Below are 16,483 nucleotides of genomic sequence, written 5' to 3'. Positions count from 1 at the left end.
AGAGAGCACTCTGGAAAGCTGACCACAGAAGGGGAGAAACAGGAGCAGGCCATGTCTTCAGGGGCCTCCCTCCACCTGGCTCTCCCCCTCTGCTCCCTCGAGGAAGGCTGAGTGGAGGAGTGAGAGCTCGTGGCGCGCCGCACAGAGCTGGAGGGCCCTTCCCTGCTTTATTGTTTGGGCTGTGCCTGATCTAATCCCCTCATCTGCCTTATGGACTAAGTGGGGCCCACACTGAGGGAGACAGGGGCCCTGCTGTGTTGGGAGGGAAACAGGGAGGCCCTCTCCCCCAGGCCTACAAAGGGCTTAGGTGTGGCATCCAGTCAGGCACTGGGCACTCCATGGAGGGATGGTGTCCAGGCTCTGTGGGACTGACCACCCCCTCCCCAGGGGTCATTGCCACAGGTGTGTGGTACCCAACTCCTGAGCCGACAAAGCCCTGAGGGAGTAGGGGACCATGGGTGGGGCAGATCCCTCCTCATTCCTGGTCCCTCCCACCCCTGAAAGCTGATAGCCGTGAGGCCCTGCCACCGCCCAGGGAGCGTGAAATGGGGTGTGCCGCGGGGCGGCCACAGTGGCTCCTACTGCCGCCTGAGCCTCTTCCCTCTCCCCTCGGGCACCCTGACCTGCTCTGTGGGCACTCTCTGGGCCATCCCTGCCAGCTGCGCCCAGCTCTGCCTGGCCCGGGCCCTGCTAGTCTCTCCCACTTAGCCTCGAAGATGCCTCCCCTAGCTTTCAGCTTCACCCAGTACCAAGAAAGAGATCAGGGCAGTCAGCTCTAGCGCAGGCCCCCTAGGACCGGCTTTCCGGCCTGGAGCTGCAGGAACTCTCCGCGGGCAGTGTTGCCTTCTCCTAGTCAGAGAGCTGTGGGATCGCGCTCCCAGGGCTCATGGAAGTTGGCACCCAGAGGTGTAGAGCCATCCCTGTCCAACTGGCATCCTCCCTGTAATTGGCATCTGGCTCCCTAAAGTGTGCTGGCAACTAGACTGGACCTTGGCCTGCCCATCCTTGGGTGTGTCTTTCTTTTCTTTGCTTCCCTGATCTTGTCAGCCCTCTATCACCTTCCTTCCTGGAACCTCTGCCCTACTTAGGTAGCCTTCTGGCCTGTCCCCAAAGCTGCTGTCCTGGGGCCTGTCACAGTTCAGACTACAGGCTAGAGGGCCAGGCCAGAGGTCTGAGTTGGGGGCTAAATTCTCCATCCTTCAGGGAATTTCCTGAGATCAGGGTCTAGGTTCCTGTGTCAGCCCTGACCCCCAAAGGCTAGTGATGGACTTCCAGAAGTAACCTTTGCACCTTGGCCTGGGAATACTCAAGCCACTTGCTTCATCGCCAAGACCAAAAGCTCGAGGGAACACAAGAGAAAAGGAAAGAAAAGAACTGGAACAGGAGCCCAGAATCTTCCTGAGGGCTGAGGCCCACCCGCTGACTGCTCCAAGGGGAAGGGGGATTAAGCCTGGCTTTGCTCAGACAATGTGGCAGGATGGGGGGGCCTGAGCACTGCACATGCGCCCTAAGAGCCCCTTCCCTTCCCCCAGCTCATGATGGAGCTTGTGGGGAGAGCCAGCTAGAGCTAGGAAGGTGGGGACAGGTGGAGGGAGGGAAGCAGCTGCCTGGGGCCCAACTGGCTGTGGGGCGTTGCCCGCTCTCCTTCCCTCTCCCCAGCACAGCCCTTCCTCAGGCCCTCAGGCCCTGCCACCCACCCTGAGCCAGAGATCCTGGGCAGCCAGATGTACACCCCCAGCCCCCACATACTCATACACCCTGGGCCCCATTCCCCACCCTGTGGGCCAAAATTCTTTCAGGCAGCTCCTCCTAGTCCCTCACGACCCTCCCAGACACCCCACATCAAGCTGTTGCGGGTTCTCTGGCCTGCGGGCTTTACGGGGTGGGAGTCTGGTGGAAGGCAAAGGTTCCCCGGGGTCTGGGGTTTTTCGCCACTGGATGTCTCTTTTGTCCTGTCCCAATCACCCCCTCCAAACCTCTTCCCATCACCTCTCCTTCACCTTGGCCATCATCCTGCCTGTGAAGTTCTGGGGAGATTTGAGAAGGGGCCTTTCTGGCCATTCCTCACCTCGGCCACCAGGTGTCAGACTTTGTCCAGCTGGGAGGAAGGTCCTCGTTAGTTTCCAACCTATCAGCCCTGCCTTGGAGACCAGGGCAAGCTGGGGAAGGGTGGAGAGACCTCTGAACTTGGGAGGCTGAAGGACCCTGAAGGTTAAGATGAGGAAAGGGCTAGATCCCTGGTTCTCCCACTCACAGTTACTCTCACTGCCCCCACCCCCACGCCGCTGACAAGGGCTTTGTCCACTGCTGGGAAATTGGGGGAGCCAGGCTGAGTCAGGGAGCTCAAGGAGTGAAGTGACAAAGGCAGGAACAGTTGTGGCTCCAGAGAAGGGGGAGCTGAGAGAAAGCCACCCATCAGAGCATTCAGCTAGGCCTGGATCACTGGCCATTGCCATTTAGACTAAGGGAAATAGGGCCTCCCTTGGCCCTTCCCCATCAGGGATGGCTAGGGCTAGTGGGTGAGTGTGTGTGTGTGTGTCTAAGATGAGTGCCTGAATGAGTCACCGAACTACCTAACTGACCTAAATCCTGGACGCTGGGTCAGTCTTTGCAAAAGTGAGCAACTGGCAGGGCGCTACTACCCTTTTGCCACCCTGCATCAGAGCCTCTTCCGTGCCCACTCCTGTGCCCCTGGAGGTTGTCTCCCTAAAATGACGTATCTCCATCTTGTGCGCATCCTCTCAAATACAGCTGTGTCTCCAGGCGCCCAAGATGGAGATGAGATTTCTAATCCACTCTGGTGCCTGGAGATGGCAGAGAGGAGAGCCTTCTCTCCCTCCCTCCCACTCTTCTTAGCCTTTCTGGGAACAGAAGAACTCCTAGACAACACCCTCCCTCCATGACACCGCAGGGCCTCAGGTATTCCAAGTTCTGAGGGTGACCCCTGGATACCTGGGCCCCTGACTATAAGAACACGCTTTAGAGGTGGAACCTAAAATAACCAATGAAAATTCAACACCTTTCCTGAAAAAAACAAAAACAAACTGTGATTGGAGAAGCAATGACAAAGTCACTCACAGAAAAGCCTGATGACCTGTCATTTACCAGGAGCTACCTGCCCCTTGGTCCACAGGAGTACCAAAACCCAAAGGAGGGGCTCATGCTGCCAAGGGCATCGCTAGGGAGCTCTTTTGGGGAGAGTTTAAGAACTCAAACTGTGAAAAGCCCTCTACGCCTGGGCTCTCCTCTGCATCCACCTCCCATGCCATGATCCCAGGGTGCACCCTCGGCGTCCTTTGCTGGAGTGAATGCCAGTGCTCCCCGCTTCTCCAGGTCACCCACTCCCATTTCCCTTTGCTACCCATGTGCCTGCACTGTAGTCTGTGAGGCTCACGGCCACTCCACAGTATAATTTCTAACCCACTCGAGTCCCTTGTCCTGTGATTTGCTGACATTCCTGTCTTGCCAATTCTCCATCTTGGGAAATGCCCTTTCTGCACTCTGTCCCCCACGCTGGGCATCTCTGGCTTGCTAGGGATGCTAGGGAATGTCACAATCCATGCCAGATGGGGACCACAGAGTTGTGTTTGCTGATGTCACCTGATTCCATGTGGCTGCCCAGAAACGCTTTTGGTTCTCTTACGCCTGTCTCTGGTACCATTCCCCAAGTCTATCCATTCTCCTCCAGCTGCCACCCCTCACGCATGAGTGATGTTTAGGTCTCTTCTGTTTGAAAACAACAACAGCAAACCAACCAACCAACCAACCAACCAACCTTCCATGCTTTTGCCACCCCATCTAGATAGTCCCTTTGCCACCAAACTCCTGAGGGAATATAGTTACCCCTTCTACTTTTCATCGTCTCCTTCTTGAATCTCACAATTTGATATCCACCTCTCAGTTGCTCTCACAAAGATCACCAGCGACTTGCTGATTTACCAAAGCCAGTGGGCTTTCCTGTATGCTTTCAGTTCTTCTGGGGCACCTGATACTGTCGGCTACTTCCTTAAAACTCTCCTCTTTTGCCTTCTAATACACCATTGTCTTGAGACATTTTAAACCAGTTTAAATAAAATTATGGAGAACTTTAGTCTGTGCTCAGCATTGTGCTAAAATGCTGTAGGGGTGCAAAGATGAGTAAATCACAGAACCTGCCATTAAGATACTGCCTGCTTAAAAGGGAGATGGACACACTCCGCTATCCCTTGTCCTGCCCGTCCTCTGAGAATGGTGTCAAGTCCCACCTTCTACATTTATATAAAAGCACTTCGTACATTCAAGACACTGGAAATACAGAACTGGAATTAAAGCAGTCATCTCAGACACTCCTTGTCTCCCCTCTAGGGCTCACAGACTAGCAGAACCCTCACCCAACTGGGAGCAATCACTCCTTCCTTGACGTCCATAGTATTTTCCCTGTGTCTCTCTACAGTTAATTAAATTCTACCTTGGATTCTAGCATTTCGGGAGGGGGGCCCTAGTCCCTTTTCCAGATCATTTCGTTCAATACACTAACTGAACACAGTCTTTAGGCTGGAGCCCGAGCTGGGTGCTGAGATAGACAGATGGGAAAGTCTCAGAATCTGCCCCAGATAAATTCACAGTAGTGTGGGTCATCCCTCCCTTGTCCCTGTATTCTGTATAGCCCTCTGCTTGGTGCCTGACACATAACAGGCTGCTACTCATTTTGCCCCTGCATAGAGATAGCCCAGATGCCCTCTCCTTTCTGTCTTGTTAGGCAGGAGGCAGAGCCATGGCTGGGCAGATGCTTCCGCCTGAAGAGCCTGGACCCCTCAGGGTGGGCATGTTCCCTCCAACTTGGGCCAGGTGACTCAGGGACATTCAACAGAGCCTGGCTTGCCCCACCCACAAGCAAGTCCAATAGCTCCTGCACCTACATTCCGGCCTCTCCCTTTTCCAGTGGTTCATGTGGGGACCTCCCAGTGCACGTTGGACATGGATACTTTTGTTCCTATCGTTCCAGGTAAGCTGGTCTTCTCTTCCCCAGTAGATGACAGGCTCCCCCATAAGGGCAGGAGCCGAGATAGGTTTGGACTTCTTTTATCTTTCCTATACCATTTAGCACAGTGATGGGCAGGTAATGTCTTTAAAATATTTGTCAGCTGACTGACATGACCATCACTTGTTACTCCCTTTGCTTAGAGCACTGCCTCCAAGAGGCCCTTGTAAAATATCCATGTATTACCTGAGGGCATTAGCCCATTAAGTGACCCAGGCTCTTCACTAGAGCGTCATGACTCGCCGTATGCCCCAAGTAATGTTCACTAGGGGCTGCTGCGGCAGCCAAGCATCTTTATTCTCTCTTATCTTTCCCAGCAATCTTATAAGGGTATTGAATATTCCCATTTTACAGATGGAGAAACTAGAGAAGAGAGAACTTTAAATAATTTGTCCAAGATCATTCAGTTCATACGTTATGGAACTGGAATTTGAGCTTAGGCCACCCCTTGAACAGCATCTATCCCATTCGTTCGCACTCCAATAGGAGTCTTTCTCTTTCCCACTAATCTGTGGTTTTACATTGGAGAGAAGGGAGTAGTCACAGCTGAGAATCACAACTTGGCTGTAGCCTCTCGCCCTTCCTAGGAGAGGAAGGGCAATGAGGTGAGGGTCCGTGCTGAGGAGGGGCCCAAAGGCAGCCACAGGTGAGGGTTCTGGGGAAACTGAGGGCTGAATGTGTAGGCTGACCACTTGGAGAGAGCACCAGAGGGACAGATAAACCACTTTGCAGAGAGACAGACCTATGAGAACATTAGAATAATTCAGAGAGGTGAGGCGGACTGAGCCAAGGCTAGGAGAAAGGGGATCAGCGAAAGACCAGAGGCACCTGGAAGGACCAAACGGCAGTGGCGTTGATGGAGAGAGCTGGAGTGAAGTCTGCTGTGCGCCTGTCTTCCCCGACAAAACGGGGAGAGTCTTTTCCCCAAGCTCTGTGCCTCTCCAGAGCTAACCTCCAGGTTTCCAGGCCCTCCCAGCAGGCATGCAAGCCACAGGAGGGGAAGGGCCAAGAGGAGGGGCAGGGGCAAGCAAAGAGATGCTTCTGGGGCAAGCATTTTATTTGTTAATACAAGAATAGAAATTCTGCAATAAATATAATCTAATAAATAACATCTCCAAATAAATAAATATTAATACAACAAACAGAGTCATGAGTGGTTGGGGCTGGGGTGCAGGGCCTGGGGGAGCTGCCCCCACACCCCGAAATGCTACTGCAATGTAAACTTTCAGGAAATCCTGTGGCTGTGGCTATGGTTGCCCTCCCCAGGCTGGGCAACCCACAGATACCCTGGAAAAGAGGTGGAGAGGAGGCACCGTGATGCTGGCAAGAAAATTCTAGACAAGGTCCTTTCGTTGCCACCCTGTGCCTTGGTGACTCCTGGGTCCAGTCTGTCCCTGTACCTCTGCTTTCAGTATTACCTCCCATGCAGACCCCACCAATCCCATTTTTAATCTCATCTCTTCCTGTTTAGACTTGCCACTGTTTGTTTCCTGAATTGAACGTATGGAGTTAATTGGAGAAAGGGGAGCAACACCCATCTAAGGAGAGTGGGGCAGCAACGGGCTTCTCCCGAGAAAGGCACATGCTGTGGTGGCCCCTCCCTGTCCTACAGGCATGCCTTCTGGAAGTGCCACTTGAGGGGCTGGCTGGGCACTGGCAGGTGGTGGGCAGGAAGCAGGACGCTGTGAGAGCCTTCACACCGACCCGAAGCACCTCGGGCTCCCTTGAGCATTACTCCCTGGAGAAATGGGACGGAGCCTATTGCACCTCTTCCCCAGACCTGCAGAACTTTGGGAAATGGGGAGGGGATGGGCCTTATTGCATCACACGCTCCTCCAAGTCCCGGAAGGGCCAGAGGCTCACAGCTTCTGTCTCCTGGCTCAACAGATGTTGGCATACAGGTTTCTCCTTCCCAGAGTGGGAGCAGGGTTGGAAGGGGAGGGGAAGAGGAGGTGGTAAAGGTCAAAGATCAGAAGCCATGGGCCTCCAGGTGCAGGGTGACTGCAGCTGCTGGAGGCTGCATCTTCTTTTTGAGCCGGTTGAAGTCCTTGGCTGAGCGCCACAGCCAGGTCTGCAGCTCCTTCAGCAGCCAGAAGTCGTCCATCTTCTGGAGGAAGTCACTGTGGGCAGGGCCAGGGGCCCAGGTGGGCTCAGTCCCAGGCAGAGGCTGGGGCAGTGGGTAGCCCAGAGCCGCCATGACACCCGCAATGCTGCCCAGCAGGCCCTGGAGGCTGGTGCAGAAGTGGGCCAGGCTGCGGCGCAGCTCGGCAGCAGCAGCCTGGCGGTTGAGGCCGCGCAAGTGACACAGAAGGTGGCTGTAGGCCTCGTAGTTCTGGGTCAGCCGCAGTTTGTCATTGAGGCTTCGCCACACTTCCAAGTTGACAGTGGCCCTGGGCAGAGTCTCTGCCCCCAGCCGAGGTGGATTGAAGTCAGGCTCGTTGAAAGGGGGGCCCAGGTAGTTCAGCTGTGGAAAGGAGAGGGCAATAGGGAAGGAAGAGGGCGAAGCGGCCAGCTCGCTGCCACCAGGAGATACCTGTCCCCTAAGTTTCCATTTCCTGTGTCCCCCAACACTGGCCCCGTCTCTATACCAGGCCTCTCTGTTCACAGGCCAACCCTAAGTTTCTCCATGGATGTCATTTGCATGGAGATGACAGTTGAAGCAATTAGGGTAACCAGCTCTCCTGTGGAGAGGTGTAGAATGAGAAAAACTGAGCAGCAGATACTCAGGGAGGGCTCGCTGATAGGCTGGGTGTGCAAGCCTCCGGAGAGCACCCACCCACCGGGGAGGCAGGGCAGGAGAGGAAGAGGAGCCATGGGGGCCCAGGAGGCCAGGCTGCAGAGGTAGAAGGTGGACCAGGAGAGCGCAGAGCCAAGAAGAGGAGTTCGAGAAGACAGCAGTGCTCAACAGTGTGGCTGTAAAACAGAGAGCAAGAACGAGCCTTAGAAAATGCTGTTGGGTTTGGCAAGAAGGAGGTGCCTGACAACCTTGGAGAGAACTGTCTCAGTGGCCTGGAAGCCAGATTGCAGGGGGTTAAAGACTGAGTGGGTGGAGAGGAAGTGGAGGCAGAGGGTGTAGACCACTCCTTCGAGAAATTTGGCAGGGAAAGCCAGGAGAGAAAAAGGGTCGGGAACTAGAGGGGGTAGCAGAGTCAAGCAAAGGTTTTCTGGACAGGAAAAGCAGGTCGAAAGGCAGAGGGGCCTGTGGGTATCAGAGCTCCGCTTGCCTCTTGATGTGCCCAGCCCCACCAGCTGAAGGGCTGAGGACAGAAGGTGCACACTAACTCCCAAGGAAGGGCTCAGCCCACAGGAGCAGGACTGCAAACAGAAGAAACTGAGGCAGGCTCAAGAGTTGAGCTGGAGGAAGGGTATGGAAGTCAGTCTAGGGAAGAGGACAGAGCCCTGCCAACCCCCGGGGGAGAAGCCTGGGGCCCAGGGAAAGGGCTGAGGGAGACAGTTCAGCGGGGAGAGAAAGGGAGAAGAGAGGGGCGAGGCCTGGGATAGGCAAGGGCCCAGGGGGAGGTTCACACGCTGACAAGCACAGAGACAAACTAATTTCCTCGGTGTATCCTGGGGCTGGAGCCAGCTCCCCCGCCACCCTCCTCCCCTTTCTTTCCCTGGCTTCAGAGTAGGGTCTGGGATGTGGAAGAGGAACACGGGAAGAGGGGGCCAGTTCCCCATGGTCCTTGCTGACTCTGACCCTCCTTCCTCCTCTCCTGGGCTCTCCGAACACCTCTGGACTGCCCCCAAATTCTTATGGCAGAACTTCAGTGCACACCCTGAGCCCCCTGCCACTACTGGCCTGGGTTCCCTGCAGCCCCCTTCCCTCAAGTCCCCCCTAGGAGGCCCAGCTAGGACGGGAGAGGCAGACAGAAGGGAGGCCCATGGGTCCAGAGCAGCAGGGCCCCAGGTCTGGGGCAGAGGCGAGCTGGAACACAGACATGGGAGGTGGGGCCCCTCCATCCCCACCCAGCCCCACCCGTGCAAGAGACACCACAACACGGTGTAAACAGAGGAGACTTCCCCGGCCCCCAGGGGGAGGCGGGCGGCTGGGCAGTCAGCCAGTGGGGCAGTGGGCCAAGGCGGGTGCGAGGCCTGCCCACATGCCTAGTCCTGGGGCCTGGGATGGGGAGGAGGGGGCACCCTAGAGGGAAGGGCAAGAGATAGGCTAGACACAGAGACTGTTTGGAGCCAAAGGTCCCTTCCTCATCACCCTACATTCATCAGGACCCCTCCACCATTCTGTCTCTCTACCCCCAACTCTTCTCATTCTTCACCCACTTCCTAGACCCCTAAGTTGCCCTAGATACTCACGTAGGTCCCAGCCAAGCTGCGGAGTTGGTGCTCCAGGTATCGGGTGAGGTCATAGGTTTTCTGGATGGAGGGACCAGGCCCTGGGTCCCCTGTGCGATTGAGGGCTGGCACTGCGGGGAGGTGCCAGAGCACGGTGCACAGGCAAGCTATCATCCCCCACGAGTCCCCTGTGGACAGGATGGGCAAGAAGCATGAGGGCGGGTCTGGCCTTTTAGAGGAAGCAGCTGGCAGCCCCTCAGGTGTCTGTCCTCACCTTGGGATGGGAGGGAGGGGTGAGGGTGGGACGCCAGATGGGAGGCAGGGGGGATGGAGGAGAGGAGCATTCCTGGCCTGAGAATGTGTGTGTGTGTGTGTGTGTGTAGAGGCATGTATGCTATACATGTTATACCAGTAGATATGGGAGAGTATATTTGTGGGTCAGCTAATACTTGCTGTATGTGCGCCAACACGTAGGTGTGAGTACAAGGAGGGCCAGGCCTAGGAACACAAATCAGTATTCCCGAGTTCCAGGTGTACCTCAGCCTCCTCTCCCAGCGTCCCGCTGCAGCTTGGGGGAGCCAAGGGGTGGGAAACAGCACATGTCAGAGCTGCCAGATGCAAGCAGTCAGCACTGGGAGGGAAGCAAGAAAGAAGCTGCCCCCCCAAGAACAAACGAACGAGCCCCAGTCAAGCTCTAGGAGACAAGGTATAGGGTCAGACCACTGGGGTCAGGCTGAAGGACACGGGGCTGGCTCACAGGCTTAGTGGTGGGAATATTCTAGGCTCTGATCTCTGGTGTGGAAGTGTAGGATGGGATTAGGTGAAAGGAAATACAACGTTCACTCTCAGGGATGGGCTACAGTGTGGAAGTCTGCCCCATTCTTATCCAGGGTTTTGGATGGGGAAAAGTTTGACCTGAATGAGGCTTTCAGTCAGCCCGCAGGGGAGAAAGAGAGGGAGGGGGAGGGGGAAGGAGGAAAGGAGAGAAAGGGGAAAAGAGAGAAAGATGTATTCAATGAACTGGGCTTGTCAGTTGATGGTGCTGGAGAGTTTGGGCACCCCGGGATGCCAGAGGCCAGTGGTCAATGCTGTGAGAACAGATATAGGCAGTTGGGAAACATGGTTTTCCCAGCTTTTAGGTGATATCCAAGGTCAAGAGCACTTGGCCAGGGTTCAGTGGGCATTGGGACTGGGAAAAGGCCATTAGAATTAGGATGGGGCAAGGCTGTATTTGGCATTGGGCTAGGTTAGCTATAAGGACTGGGTTACTTTTAAAGTTTCAGGTTAATTTATTGGGATTTGGCTGAGTGAGTGTGGTTGAGGTTGGAGTCCAGCTGGGGGATGTGGTTAGGTCTGGGCGTCTGGTCAGGCAGAGGGTTGGCTGGGACGGTTTGTGAGTGTGTTGATTCAGATTTCAGATGGGGTGGCACGTGGCATGTCGTAAGAGTAAGGCTAGTTTGGATTTTGAGCTTGGGTAGGTGTGGGATCGTGAGTGTTCTTTCTTCTAATTTACATTAAATTTTTTAAATTTATTAATTTGAGAGAGAGAGAGAGATTGATTTGTTGTTCCACCTATTTATGTATTCATTGGTTGATTTTCATATGGGCTCTGACCTGGAATCAAACCCGCAACCTTGGCGTATTAGGACAATGCTCTAACCCACTGAGCTATCTGGCCAGGGCCTCTAATTTATACTTTACACTTTCAGGTTTTATGCAGTGACATATGTTGTTTTGATAGAAATAATTTGGATATGGGTTTAACAGTTTGTACTGTTAGGATAGGTTTGGAGTTAAGACTCGGTTAAGTATATAGTTAGTCATAAGGCTGGATCGGGGTTTTAGAGAAGGGAAGGATTTAGGACTCAAATTGCATAGACTGCCTCTCAGAGTGTAGGGCTCAGCTGGGAACTTCTGAACTGGTAGGTCTCGACTCTTTCAGGTTGGCTGGTTGGCTTTACTGATGGAGCGTGGCGGTAGGGGTGCCGCTAGTCTCAGGAACCCTGCTCTCGTGGGTGAAGGGCTCTTGGTTTGAGAGAGAGTGTGTGTGTGAGGGTGCACCCACACGCATGTGTGTTTTAGGACGGAGAGCAGCATCAGGCACATAACTGCTCCCTGAGGAAACAGGCTCACTTTTTCCTCTTCCCCGTGTGCAGCCTGTACCTTCCCTTCTAAATATTCCTTTCCTTGTTCTTTCTTTCCATCTGAGCTCTTGCTGACTCCTTTCTAGTCCCTGTTCTTGACATCCCAAGACAACTCCAGGCCCTTCTCCTCTGCACAAAGCCTGGGGCTACCCTTAGCCTGCATATCTGGCTGAGTCACCCCCAAGATTCTACCTGTATGGGGAGCTGTTAGTTTTGGAGGTTGGAGACCTGCTGAGGTGGGCAGCAGCCTCTAGGTAGCTTTCAGGATGGAGTCTGGCCTGGCTCTCATCTAGTGGCGATACCAGGCGTCCTGGCTGAAGAGGGAACTGGGAGCTGGGCTTGCCTCTTTACCCTACTCTGCTTTGGGCAGCCCTGCTAGACAGGAGTTCTGGGACAGGGAGGGGACAGTCAGGAACCCAGCTATGGGTCTTGTTTCCCCTCCTGCTTCTGGGCCCTGTGGGGCATCCCTGGGGAGCACTGGCTCCCTACACAGGGACAGCAGGGGAAGAGGGGGAGAAGCCTTTGGATAAACAAGAGCTAAGTCATCTGGGCAGAAAAACGGCTCATGAAATTAACCAGACGAGGCCGGTGTTTCCAGGAATATTTCAGTTCTGAGGTAACTGTCACTGCAGGCTGGGGGGGGCGGGGGCAGGGGAGAGAGCAGAAGGATCCAACTGACTGACCCATGGAGAGAAGCAGAAAGAGGGAAGGAGTCTCAGAAATCCAGAGGGAGAAGAGGCTAGGAGAGGAGAAAGGGGATGGGGCAGGGCTCTACCCTCGATCATGACAGCTTCCACTCTGGGCAAAATGTTCCCATATCTCAGGCAGCAAAACCAAAAGCATCCCTGGCAGAGAACACCTGTGGTTTAGCTGTAACTAGCTTGCAGCCTGCCGGTGTCCCTAGGAGAGTGCAGTGGGCATCCTGCAGCCCCCATCTACCCCCTTCCTCTCCAGGCCCATGGTGTGCAGGTGGACCTGGCCACTGCGGACTGTGTCCTGGGGCCCCCTCCCAGGCCTGGCTCCCACCCAGCCCCCGCCCCAGCTCTGCCTCTGGCTGCTGCCCACTGATTGTTTACATCCCGTCTTCCCCTGTGTTTATAAATCCGGCTGAGCACGTGAGGAGCTAATGAGTGCAGCTCACGTTTCCTGCTACAGCCCCCTCACCCCCCATCCTGGCCCCCGCCTGGGCCAGCCCCTAATTCTATCCAGATCCCTGGGCCCTGGTTCCCAGGGTTCCCCTCATGAACACTCCTGCAGGCGCGTGTGTGTGCACGCACACACATACTCAGCCCACGCAAGTGAATGGGCACCCTGACACGGCTGCACAGGCAGGCACACCCATGTATGGATGTCTTCCGCTGGCTGCCCCTCAGTCCCTAGCCATATGCCCCAGGCTGACCTCATTCAGTGAGGGAGGGGGGTCAGCGGTACAGATGGGCCAGGATCGTCAGCGTGGGTAAGACAAGTCAGCCAGGAGACTCTGCACCTGGGACTGGTGGCTAAGAGCTATCAGTCAAAAGCACAGGAGCCAGGGAGGCATCAGAAAGCTCCAGAAGTGCTGGTGAATTGTGAGAGCCAGAAGGAAAAGTTCTGCCCTCAGGCCAGACCCAGACAGCATTCTGGTGCCATTGGATGGGTCTGTTGAGGGGAATTGAGGACATGAAGCAGTTTAGGGGGTGGTGTGTCCCCTGTGATGTGAGATCCAGGCATTGAGGCTGTAGGAAAGGGCCCTTGGGGGAGCTTCCCAACCTGCCTTCCCAGGGAAAAGCCCACAGAAACAGCCCGACTATCCTTGTCCTCTGGGCTGCCTGGCCTCCCCTCCCCTCTGTCCTCTGCTTGGTTCCCTAGCCCCCAGGCCGCTGGGAGGTGGCTTAGTGAGTGGGTACACATGGGCCCTTAGACGTCAGGAGACCTTGCTCTGCCACCAAGCCATCAGGTGATGGGTCTGGCAAGAGGGGGCTGCACTCCACGCTGGAGTTCCTCAGCAGGACTACTGGGGCTGTCTTCCCTGCCCTCTTCAGCGGCCCCTCCCTGCCCTTCCCTTCCACCTAAGTGAGGAAAACTTGAGGCCTGGGAAGGACGGAGCCAGGCAGGCCAGCTCTCTTGTGCCCAGTGCAGGCACAGGAGCTGGGCTTCTGCTGGAGTGAGGGCTCTGGGTGGTGCTGCAAGAGGACCCCGGGTGAGCTCAAGGAGAGCCGGAGCAGGGGAGCTGGGCCACCGGCTGGAAGCCCGGTAGGGGAGAAGTTAGGGACAGCCCGGGTCAGGGAGTGCGTGAATTTCAAAGGGTGGTGTTGTCTGAAAGGCCTGGGAGGGGCTCGGAGGGACCGGCGGAGCTGGGGTGTGAACGAACAGGCAGGTGGGATTGTGGGGAGGAATGTGAAGTGTCACTAACAGGCTGGCTGGTGTGGCAGGGTAGTGTGCAGAAGTGTGGCCGGGGCAGCAGTGCCGGCCCTGTGGGGCGGGAGAGGGAGCCATGACACCAGCCAGGAGAGGCTTGTGGGGCTGCTGGGTGACAGTCGCTGCCATCCCTGCTTGGCACCCATCTCCCGCCTGGTGGAGTGCGTGGCTCCGGGGCAGTGAGTGTGTCAGGGCCAGTGGTGGGAGCCGATCTGGTGGGTCAGGGGAAGGCGCCCCGCGCCCCCGTGGCCCGCGCGGGGGGCGGGGGGGACGGGCATCCTGCGCTGGGGAGCCCAGGAGGAGTCTGTGGGTTCACAGAAAGCACAGAGACGGCCGCCTGGGTCCGGGTCAGAGCACGGCTGACGGGGGAGCTTGGCCAGGGCCCCCACCCGCAGCCCCCCTCCAGGGCTCCGAGGGCTCCTGCCGGGGCGGCCGCCAGCCTCCCCTCGGCTCCCTGCAGCCCCCTCCTACACGCCCCTGGGGGAGGGCCAGGCCGGGCGCAGGGACACTGGGACGGGGTCCTCTGGGGTTGGGGGTCCCTGGGGAGGGCTCCAGGAGCGCCGCGTGGAGTTGCTGGGAAGGAAGGTGGGGAGAGCAGAGATCAGGGGCTCTGAGAGGCTTGGGGACGTGGGGCTCCCCTCGAGCGGCTCGGCCCGGGGGTTGGGCGGCGGCGGCCGCTCGCTGGCCCTCCCCCCTCGGCAGTGACCTCTCGCTCCCGGCCCCCTCCCCGCGGCGGCGGCGGCGGCGGCGCCTTCCCCTTGTGTGGCCCCGGCGCCCCCGGCCCCGCCCCCGGCCCGCTCCCGCCCGGTCGCTCCTTCCCGTCGGCGGGGGCGGGGGCGGGGTCCGGGGCTTCGGGCTCTGCCGGGCCGCTGCCCCTTCCCGCGCGTCAACTCCCCGCCTGGTCCGCCCGCCCTCCCGCGGGCCGCCAGCGCGGAGCGGCCGGTGCCGCCGCTCCCCGGTGGGTGACGGGCTTTTCCCTGCCCGGTCCGGCCAGGCGGCGCCCGCCCCCCCCCCCCGCCCCGCACTAATCACTCCCAGGCCACCGCGGGCCGTGCGGAGGGCTCGTGGCCGCCGCCCGCCCCGCCGCCCGGCCCCTACCTGCCGCCGGCTCCCCGGCCGCGGGCAGCATGGTGGGCTCCGGCCGCGCGGGCGCAGCCAGGAAGCCGCGAGTCCCGCCCGCGGCCCGGCCCGGCCCAGCCTGCCTCGGCTCTGCCCTCCGCCTCCTCGCCCCTCTCGCCCGCCCTGCTTCCCGCCCTCTCCTCGCGCCGGGCCGGGGAGGGAGAGCGGCGCGGCCCGAGGTGTCGGCCTCCCCTCGCCTCCCGCTGGCCCGGCCCCGGGCTCCCCGCGGCCGCCCTCCCTTCCTCCCGCCCCCCTCTTCCTCTCCCGGCCCCCACCTCCCCGCGCGCCGCGTCTTCCTCCCGCAGCCCCGCTCCCGCCTCGGACTCGCTCTCCTCGACTTGTGCGCGGGGCTCTGTCCGTCGGGATCGGCGGGACCCCGCCTCGCCGGGGCTCCAGGTGGCCGGCTCCCCAGGTCTGCGGGTCGCCGGGACTCCCCGCCGCGCTCCCTGCGACCTCCTGGCCCCGCCGAGCGGACTCCAGGAATGCCGTACCCGCCGGGCCGCTCTCGAGGGCGCCCAGCCGTGCCTCCCCCGGCCCGAGCCTTGCTGGCGGGGCAGCTCCCGGCTCCCCGGCTCGGGGCTCCCGGGGGAAGGACGGAACCGGATCTCGAGGCTGCTGGGCGGGGGCCGGGGCCTCGGACGCCCGGCTCCTACCTGCTCGGAGGTCCATGGGGCCGGGGCCGGGCCGGCCGGGCGAGGCTCCTCTCCCGGAGGCTGGCGGAGTGGGAGGGCGAGCCGCGGCTCCGGCGAAGCTTTAATAATCCCATCCGCCAGGCCCACTCGCAGGTTTTTTTCGCTCGGTTTCGGATTTTTTTTTTTTCAGTGTGGGACATTCTGCAAACTTTTTTTTTTTTTCTGACGTGTAAAGCTGTAACCACAAATTGTAGCGGCCCTCCCTGGGGTGGGGGGAGGAGGGAAGGGAGGGCTTCTGGGGCTCCTCTCCCTCCCACTACACCGAGGGGGGGTGAGGTGAGGCGAGGCTGCGGTGGTACCACCCTGGGCCTCCTGGGGGAGGAGGTGGGGAGGGCATCAGTCCGTCTGCAAACTCCGAGGGCCCCGGGAGGGAGACGCCCGCTCCTTTTCCTCGCCCTCGGTGTCGGCCTAGGGTGCTGCTCCCTGGCCGGCGTGGGTCCCACTCTCGCCCTACCTCTGCCTTCTCATCTCTAACCCCCCTCCACACACACACCCAGTAAATGCAATGACACATTCTCCCAAATGCCAGCGAGCTGGCCTCCAAGCAAGTGATGGTGTTTTTCCTGCTGCCCTTTGTCTGGGCTGACCGCCCCCCTTGCCTATTGTCCCCGGGCCTGTCCCATTTCCAAAAGCTGGGGCTAAGTGAGGCGCTCCCGGGGCAGGTGACTAACCGGTTCACAATGCCCCCTGTGGGGGAGGACGAGGGCACCACAGGCCCACTGCCCGGCTCGGAGAAAAGGAGAGGGCGCTTGGCTGAGGGCTCGTCCCTCAACTTCACAAGGCTCTTCATTCTTCTTCCCAGTGGCCAGGAGAGTGCACAT

At 58.3% G+C, this 16,483-nt stretch overlaps 1 protein-coding gene across 1 annotated transcript; it reads right to left on the bottom strand.

Moving 5' to 3' along the window:
• Positions 1-6,989: 6,989 nt before the first annotated feature.
• Positions 6,990-15,654, bottom strand: CLCF1 (cardiotrophin like cytokine factor 1). The gene is made up of 3 exons (XM_054570550.1): positions 15,624-15,654; positions 9,332-9,498; positions 6,990-7,484 (listed from the first exon to the last, which is right to left on the bottom strand). Exons 1-3 carry the CDS (start codon positions 15,637-15,639, stop codon positions 6,990-6,992), a joined length of 678 nt encoding a protein of 225 aa, XP_054426525.1. The 5' UTR covers positions 15,640-15,654.
• Between the last annotated feature and the right edge of the window lie 829 nt (positions 15,655-16,483).

The sequence above is a fragment of the Pteronotus mesoamericanus genome, unplaced genomic scaffold (assembly GCF_021234165.1).
Source record: "Pteronotus mesoamericanus isolate MK-2021 breed Mesoamerican mustached bat unplaced genomic scaffold, CSHL_Meso_final contig_214, whole genome shotgun sequence".
Lineage (NCBI taxonomy): Eukaryota > Metazoa > Chordata > Mammalia > Chiroptera > Mormoopidae > Pteronotus > Pteronotus mesoamericanus.
Note: the sequence above shows the minus strand (reverse complement) of the source record. Positions and strands in the feature narration are given on the sequence as shown.